Raw genomic sequence first — 8,990 nt, forward strand, 5'->3', positions numbered from 1 at the left:
CTAACTACTATTATTTAGCTCATACATTCCTATAATAAAATTACTAAATTAAATTAAAATACTAGTCTAAATAAATTTCTTTGAAATTGTTTTTCCAGTGTTTTTCCTATATTTTACTCTATATTATGAATTTAAGGTCTGATATTTTTATTTGAACGGTTTAATTTGATTTAATTAGATAAGTGACAAGCTGTTTTAATTTTTTTTTTTATTATACTCTTTTTTTGTATTTTCATTTCACCTTTTAATGCATGGCATTGGCACATGAAAGGTGTTATTTGGATGATGAATTCTTATATATTTTTTTGGTTAATTATTCGATGTAAATCACATGAGGTAGTTTCATTACGATTCATTATAGATTTGGTAGATTTCGCACTGATTCAGTTTAACTTGCGATTCATTCAGAGATTCGAATTAATTTTGGGGGTAAACAAATCGAATCATAAATCGTACAATTTTGATAAGAATAATTATTATGTTTTCTAATATATTTAGTTTGAAATAGATACTTAGAAAAGAAAAATAGATGACAATAACAGCAGTATTTTACATCATGGGAAGAAGATGGGAAAGCGAGTTATACAGCAGAAACTATCATACAAACATTGAAAAGTAATAATTATTATTTAAATTAGAAGTACTCCTCAGTCCTGCCCTTGAAGCCAATTTGTCCGAAAGTGAGGCAGATGAACAAGCCCAAATGCCATGTAACCAGCCATAACCTGTTCAACAAAGACAAGTTCAAAATCGGTCCCATGGTCTAGTGGTCAGGACATTGGACTCTGAATCCAGTAACCCGAGTTCAAGTCTCGGTGGGACCTTTCTCTTTTTTTTTCTTATTATATCCATGCAAATTAACGGCCAAACCTTTTATAAAAGTTTCACAAAAGTCCTGACCTTTCAATTTTGTCGATTTTGGCCAAAAACTGATTATTTGGTTTCACAAAAGTCCTGACTTTTCAATTTTGTCGATTTTGGCCAAAAATGAATTATTTGGTTTCACAAAAGTCCCGACCTTTCAATATTTTGCATGCCATATAGGCGCCACATAGGCGTCACATAGGCAAATTGAAATCAAATTAAGAGTTGGCCACAATTGAAACCAAATAATTTGTTTTTGGCCAAAATCGACAAAATTGAAAGGTCAGGACTTTTGTAAAATTTTTATGAAAGGTTTGGCCTTTTTACGACATTTGGCCTTTTTTTTTTAAATCTATGCAAATTAAGAATCAGACTGAAGAATAATTGGCAGATAGAATAGAAAGGAGCAAAGGCTCAACCCTTTGTTATTGGGATCAAATAATTTACTCAAAGTCATTTCAACCCTTTTTTGATAGATAATTTATTCAAATGCTATAAACACTGGATAGCAAACTGTCAACGTCGTGGGTTTATTTGCTCCCACAAACGCTCCCTCTGTCCAATTATAAAAAAAAAAAAAACTCATGATAAATTATATTTCTAAGTTAATTAAAAATAAAATTTCATCATAAATTTATCTCTGAAAGGAATAATAGATCAAAATAATTGAAAATGAGTTATATGATCCATAGTCATAGTCGCAAATTGACACTCTACTGGAATAAATACAAGAAGTTACCAGAACTGAGAAGTAAGGGCAGGAGGGGAGGGGAAGTGAGCAAGTTCAGTTCCGATACTGTCGAAGAAGAGGCCGGTCAAGCTCTTGCCGTCGATTGCGGGTATGCTGGATGGTGCTAGCCATCCAATCAGCCCGAATCCTATCACATTCAAGTCCGTGCGCAGCCAATTTCTCTCAAAGCTAATTCATCACTAAATTGATTAGCTATAAACACACACACAATTAATTCACAACTTTTTCTAAATAATTACCACATGAATCTCCCTCCATTAGCCCCAGCTAGTTGCCTCAATGGATTTCTAGCTGTTACCGGCGACTTCACAAACCCTGGAATTTAAACTTTTTCTTTAAGCATAGCGAAGTAATATAGTCAATTGAAAAAATTGCGACAAAGTGAGGAATTTACCGGAGGCAAGGCAGACGTTGTTGGGAGATGAAATGCGAGAAGGGGTGGAGAGTGAGGTGCTGCCCAAGCCAATGACGGCGGATGAGGCGGTGGCAAATGCTGCTGCCATTTTTGTTACAGTAAATTATGTTGTGGAAGTTCTGGTTGAAGAAGATGAGAGTTGAGCTGATTAAGCTTTTCAGGGTTGGTTGAGATTTTGTGGAAGAGAATGGATCAATGGGTTTATGCCACGTTGGAGTTGCATGGATAAAGTGGGGTTGCTTCTTTGATTTTTAGATTCATTAGATAAAGCAAGGACGGACTTCTCTCTTTATTAGGCCCAATTTTATGCTTCACAATCCATCCAACCCATTTTTCATCCTTCTAATCAAACTAATCACTCATATCTTTCTCCACACAAAATATACAAATATTATGAAAACTAGATGCAAGTTTCGCGTATTTATGCGGAATTAAATTAATAATTTATTTAAATAATAAATTTATTAAAAGTATATATAAGGAATGTGAAAAAAAATTATAATATACAGATTAATAAAATAAAAATTTATTTTAATATTGATAATATATTATTTAAAAATATTGATGATAATACTCTTTTAATCATAACTTTTATATTAGGTAAAAATTAATAAAGTATATTTTTAAAATAATAAATATCAAATTAATATTTTTATAATATAAATGATTTATAGAAATTAAAAATTAATATATATTGAACACTATAACGTGTAGAGATTAGATGTTAATATAGATTAAAACACTACAATGTGTAGAGATTAGAAAATAATATAGATTATAACACTCATTAAAATAAAAAATTATATTTGGTGAGAATCAATGGGAAGTCGTCGAGCATATTCTAGCATGCCTCTTTTTTTAGTAGGTATTGAGACTACAGTTAAAATCTTTCTTAAATCTCCTACACTAAATAGTTAACTCGATTACACCTCTGTGATATTGTGTTAACACTTCTTAAAAATATAATTTCTGTTAACCAAAGTTGTATCGAGATAAATACCAAAACACATAATTAACCAATTGATGGAAAGATTTAAAAAATAAATTAAATCCAACAATTGATTTATTAGAGAAGAAAAACAACAAACAAAAAATAAAAGATAATTTTTACAATGTCACAAATTGGCAGAATTTAAATATCAAATTTTTTTGACACCATTTGCATTTTCAAAATCTTTTTTTCGTAATCTGTTTCAATTATACTTCAGTGGCTTATTTCTAGCAACTTTAATTCGTCTAAGGTATTGATTAAATTTGAAGTTCAAAACAAACACGACTTTTTTTAACGAACCAAAAAATGTGAATTATCAAAAATTTAAATATGAAGCACAAACAAACATGGCAAATTCTTTAATGACTCAAAATTCTACTAATATTACCTAAAAACAACACAAGAAAAAAAATATAGAAAGTGCTATTTTTGGTGGAATTCTCAAACAAAACCACCAAAGTTAAAAAAAAATAAGAATTGGGATTTCCTCAAGTTCATTTTGAACTTGAGGGGGTTATGTTCACGATTTACACCGTTCGTTTTAAAATAAATGGTGCAGATCAGAAAAGCACAATTTTAATTAAATTAATCTATACTGTTCATTTTATAATGAACGATTTAGATCGTAAACATGACCCTCTCAAGTTCAAATGAACTTGAAGGAATCCCAATCCGATAAGATAAATGTTGAATTTGTAAGGAGCACTACTATTTGAATGGAGAGCATCAGGTTAAATACTTTGTAAATTATTAAACTGTCAATTTATTTTGAAAAAGTTACTGAATTTTGGTTTATTTTAAAAAAATTATTAATTTTTTAATTTATTTCAAAAAGAATATCGAATTTTAATTTATTTTGAAAAGGTTACTGAACTTTATTTTATTTTATAAAAGATACCGAATTTTCATTTATTTCTAAAAAGTTATCAAATATTAATTTTTTTAATCAACGAAAGGTTTTTTAATTAAATTGAGAATTTATACACTTATAGTTTATATGGTGAATAATTACTTTAAAATTGTTTCGTGTGATTCCAATGATTAGAAAAAATAACTTTTGGTAATATTTTAAAAATAAAAATAATGTTTGGTATCTTTTTTGTAATAAATTGATAGTTTGATAACCTTTTTGAAATAAATTAAAATTTGGTATCTATTAGAAACAAATTGAAAGTTTAGTAATCTTTTTAAAATAATCAAAGTTCGGTAACTTTTTTTGAAATAAATTAATAGTTCGGTAACCTATAAAATATTTAACCCGGAGAGCATCACTAGCTTCTTACCATAACTTGACTGCTCCTAAAACATAATTCAATAAATAAAAGACATAATGCCTTAAAAAAACCGATCTTGTAGCCCATTTTCGATCCTACTCTGACGTTGAAAATTTGTCAATTCTACCCTATTTCACATTTTATTGTTTCAAGTATCCCAATTTTTTAATTTTATCAATTTTTTTATTTAAATGATGAAATCATTCAAATTACCATGTTTAAAGATAAAATTAAATTCATTTCCATTCAAACAAGTACAAATAATTCCTTTATCTTTAAAAACTGGGTAAAAATCATAATCAAATTTAAATTCTTAATTAATTTAACTAAATCTAAATAAAGTTTAAACATGTACAATTAGTATATGGTATATATGGGGAACGTTTTTGAATTTTTTTCAAATAAAAAAGACGTCAATTTAATATTTCAGGGTACAATTGAAAAGATAAAATGCGAAATAGTGTAAAATTGACAAATTTTCAATATCAACATAGGATCAAAAAGGGATTATAAGATCGGATTTTTTTTTATGGTATTTGGCCTGAATAAAATGTAATTTTTTCATAGTTGTCTTTTTAAATTATATATTTCATATTTTATGAAGAAAATAATAGTTAAGTTAGAATATGAACAAAGGGTCAACGCGCCTCCTAAACTTGTGACACGAGGTCATCTAATCCAATTTATACTTTTCTAAGCAAATAATCCTAAAACTTCTCATTTTTAGGTCAAATAACCCGATAATTGTATTTTTAAAAAGCATAAAATACTAATCGGAGGTGAGGGATGTAAAAAAGTAATTAGATACCTCCCTCATTGTAACGATGTAATTATTTTAAATTCATTTTTTGAAATACAAATATAAATTATGAGATTATTTGATCCAAAAATGAAGAGTTTAAGGGTTAGTTGTTCAAAAACATATAAATCGAATTAAATGACCATGTGTTACAAAGAGACGCGTTGACTATTTATTGGAATAAATATATATATTTATCAGAGGTAGATCTATTCTAAAATTAGTTGTTAGCGGATGTTAGCAGAAGTTGATATACATTTTTTAAAATTAAATCAGATAAATCACGGCCTGAAGAGAATGGAGGATTCCAACCCCCGATCTCATGCAATAACTGTATAAGGACCTGGCCATTAAGTCAAGTCCTCACCTGCGTTAAAATATATATATGAGAAAACAGAGTCAGCCTTACTCAAATATCTTAGTTTGAAAAGGCAATGTGTTTAGTTGGTTGATGTGACAAGAATATATGCTAGTTGCTTTTTTCTTTTTCTTTTTTAATTATTGGAAAGATGAGAAAGAAATATTATCAACGGCCTTAACGAGTGTTGTACTTGTACCAATTGACAAGAATGAAGAATGTTACAGTTATATATGAAATTGATTGGATATGAGAATCAATTAGAGATGGAAAAAGTAATATGGATTTAAGGAAGTATGAGTATGAGCAAACCATTATATATGTTTTATTGCAAGTGACAAAATGTTGTTGTGAATGAATGAATAGATGATCATGAGTTGAGTTGTTTTGTGTAGAAACAAGTAAGTATATATGTATGAATAAAAAAATGAATTCTTTCTTTATACTCCTTATTGCATTGCATGTATATGTGTCACCGGAAGAGGACGAAGGACCAAAAGGCGACGAAACATGTGACACCAGCGCCGATGCAAATCCAATCCAAAACATTCTCTCTTCTCTCCTTCGTCTCCTTCCTTTCTCTTCTCCTCTCCACAAACTCTCCGTACTTTTCTTTCATTCCCTTCCCTGCAACTAATTTCTTCCTCTCTCCCTTTTCCATGGCTTCCTTTAATATCACCAAACTTTCTTTCCCCATCAATGCCTTTCCCTCCATATCCTCCATCCCCATACTCACGTCTCTCACCTGAACCTCCCCTCCTTCTTTCCCTCCGCAAGTCACCACCACTTCACACCCCACTTCCGCTTTCTCTCCCCCTCCTCCTCTCTCTCCGCCCAAGATTGTCGCGAATTTCACCTGCACTTCCCCTGTCAACCAGTGTCTCTGCACTGACACTGCCCTATTGCTTGACATGTTCACCGCTCTTTTATCTTTCGGGTCGATTAATATCCAGCTTAACGTCAGATTCTCTTCAAGTTGCTTCAGCCAAGAATCTTCTCCGCCTACCTGTTGTATCCGTGTCGGCACAAACTCCTTCGGCTCTAGTAAGTCCACCCTGAACGGAGAATTCAAGAACCATCCCGTTACTGCTTCAGTCTTTTCAACTTTGGAAAAGATTGGAACGTTTTGGTAATAAATATCAACCGCTGAAACCAATTCTGTTGTTGTTACTGTCGGAAATAAAGCTTCAAGATTGGTGCAGCTTGGGCGTTGGTGATGGAGGAGAGGATACGAGTCCGAGAAAAACGACCGGTGACCCGACGGGAACGTAGATATAAGGGTGCTGATGAGGGGGTCGTTGACGGATGGCCAAGTAGATGTGCAAATATTTTGCCAGAGTTTATCCTCTGAGGAGAGGCTGTGTAAGTCGGAGGAAGCGCAGGAGACAGAAGCCAAGGTAGGGCCGTCGAGGCGGGTGAGGATATGAGTTTGGAGGATGTCATGATTGAGGGCGGAGAAGGTTTCATCTTGATCGGCGGTTGTTGGTAGCGGCGTAGAGGGAGCAAGAGAAACCATGGATGATGATAATGATTTGGTTTTGTTGAGTTATGAAATGTTGAATTAGGTGGTTTGAGTAGTGACAAATCAATAGGGCTTAAAGAATGATGCGTTTTTATAGTGAATATGGTCGAGTCAAGAGCGGCAACTTTTCAAAAGGAAGCATCTTTGTAATCTCTTAAAAAATTCGCATGCAAAACCATTTTCATTTGATTTATTGGTAATTATTGCGTAATTGAATATTAAAGAGCAAATACAGAAAGTTTGAAATTTCAACTTATTGAAAAATGGCAATGACGAATGACTTCCATGACATTGCATACTTATCTATATGCTGATAACAATCCTTCAACAGCTCTCATACATCACACCCAACTTAATTCATTTTCATTTATAATTATTCAACTCCTTATTAATCATTTATTTATTAGGGGCTAAGTACCCATCAACGTTTACTTCTTAATGAGTATATAATATGTATATATGCATCCCTATAATTTTCAGAAATTGTTAAGTTTTTATATTTTTAGTAGGTAGATTATTAAGAAATTTAAAACATTAAGTAGTATTCTAGAGGCCAATCAATATAATAATATTCACACAAATTAAACACGAAAAAGATTGAAAACCAAATTGGGATCGACTTTGATATATGTACTAGATGGATGTAGATTGAACAAAAACTAAATTATATATATAGCCAAATTGCACAAGTTTGAATTCTTTGGTTAACATTGTTAATGGCTAGCATGTTGCTGAGTCATATTCAATTGAATTGCATATTTAATTGATATCACGTCATCTCTCACTGTACTTTTTTTTAATTAAAATTTCCGGCTTCAGCCGGTAATTAATTCATCAATTAGTAATTTTCATGTACGATAAAAAGAAGTAGTTGAAATTTTGATGTAAATTATATATATAGTCATGGCCGTTTGCTTATGGCCTCTTTACATATTGAACCGACCTTAATTTACATAGAAAAGTCAATCAAAATTAACAATAAAATCCTTGATTGTTTTGTAGTGCTTAATATTTTCGATGGCAACTTAATTTGGAGTAAGATCCAAAATAAATACACATAATAGTTTTAGTAACAAGTTAATTTTGTGACAGACTCACTTTTCAAATTTTGTGATGGCTACTCATGTCCCAATTTTTATGACCGCGTTATTCGTCTTAAGTCATAATCCATCACCAATAAAAATATTAGTAATATTTGTTACTAAATTTTATCAAAAGATAAAGCCAACAGTTTTCGCGACTAATCATTTAACTATTACAATAAAAAAAATTAACGATAAAATCTATATCCGTCACTAATTTTCATCGTGAAAGTCAAGCTATAAATTTATACGTTAAATTATTTTATTCATTACAAATTCTATTAGAAAGATATATATTAGTCTAGTATAGTTCCGTAGGATATCTATCCAAAAGTTTTCGCAACCCGATCATGTATAATGGATCCCTTTTCTTTATTGGGCAAAGGGAATTGAAATTCTATTACAAGAATGATTTTATTTTTAATTAATTCATGACGGATTATATATTTCACGGACTAACTGTATTTGTTGTAGTGTTATCTGAGATATTAAACTCTGTAGGTCACCAAACTTTTCTCAAATTACAAAAAGATCACCAAACTAACTTTTCTTATAAAATGGTCATTGGACAATATCTTTTATTACAAACGGGTACACCCATAAAAAAGCTGACCGTTTCACGTAAAAATACAACAATTTTCCTTATGTGGCAAGCCGAAATTACAAAAAGGAACAGTGAGCTTTTATAATAAAAGGTATAACTCAATAACCTTTTTGTAGTTCACAAAAAATTTAGTGATCTTTTCGTAATAATAGAAACATTTTTATGACAAAAGGTACAGTTTCGTGACCATTTTGTAAGAAATATTTATTTAATAATGTTTTGTAATTTGAGAAAAAGTTAGTGATTTATGGAGTTTAATATCCTCTTAGCTGTGCTAGCTTATTACGAAGTCAAGAAGGTTGTGATAGCAAGATAGGAACATCTCTTCAA

General features: G+C 30.9%; 2 protein-coding genes and 1 non-coding gene across 3 annotated transcripts; 1 reads left to right on the forward strand and 2 right to left on the reverse strand.

Annotated features, from left to right (window-relative positions):
* Positions 1-512: 512 nt before the first annotated feature.
* On the reverse strand, positions 513-2,178 carry LOC126665434 (photosystem I subunit O). The gene is made up of 4 exons (XM_050358252.2): positions 2,010-2,178; positions 1,855-1,930; positions 1,604-1,783; positions 513-725 (listed from the first exon to the last, which is right to left on the reverse strand). Exons 1-4 carry the CDS (start codon positions 2,116-2,118, stop codon positions 635-637), a joined length of 456 nt encoding a protein of 151 aa, XP_050214209.1. The 5' UTR covers positions 2,119-2,178; the 3' UTR covers positions 513-634.
* Positions 753-824, forward strand: TRNAQ-CUG (transfer RNA glutamine (anticodon CUG)). The gene has a single exon. It is a non-coding gene; the product is annotated as a tRNA-Gln (tRNA).
* Positions 2,179-5,755: 3,577 nt separating the features above from the next.
* Positions 5,756-7,112, reverse strand: LOC126667682 (F-box protein At2g27310-like). Its single transcript, XM_050360732.2, has one exon. It carries the CDS (start codon positions 6,966-6,968, stop codon positions 5,925-5,927), a length of 1,044 nt encoding a protein of 347 aa, XP_050216689.1. The 5' UTR covers positions 6,969-7,112; the 3' UTR covers positions 5,756-5,924.
* Positions 7,113-8,990: the final 1,878 nt, after the last annotated feature.

The sequence above is a fragment of the Mercurialis annua genome, linkage group LG1-X (genome assembly GCF_937616625.2).
Source record: "Mercurialis annua linkage group LG1-X, ddMerAnnu1.2, whole genome shotgun sequence".
Classification (NCBI taxonomy): domain Eukaryota; kingdom Viridiplantae; phylum Streptophyta; class Magnoliopsida; order Malpighiales; family Euphorbiaceae; genus Mercurialis; species Mercurialis annua.

Bases quoted from the DNA above. Each gene is read 5' to 3' on its own strand.
- LOC126665434 (XM_050358252.2), bottom strand. From the start codon at position 2,118: ATGGCAGCAGCATTTGCCACCGCCTCATCCGCCGTCATTGGCTTGGGC. The intron at 1,931-2,009 runs GTAAATTCCTCA...TTTAAATTCCAG, and splicing joins CAACGTCTGCCTTGCCTCCG to GGTTTGTGAAGTCGCCGGTA. The intron at 1,784-1,854 runs GTAATTATTTAG...GTGATGAATTAG, and splicing joins AATGGAGGGAGATTCATGTG to CTTTGAGAGAAATTGGCTGC.
- LOC126667682 (XM_050360732.2), bottom strand. From the start codon at position 6,968: ATGGTTTCTCTTGCTCCCTCTACGCCGCTACCAACAACCGCCGATCAA.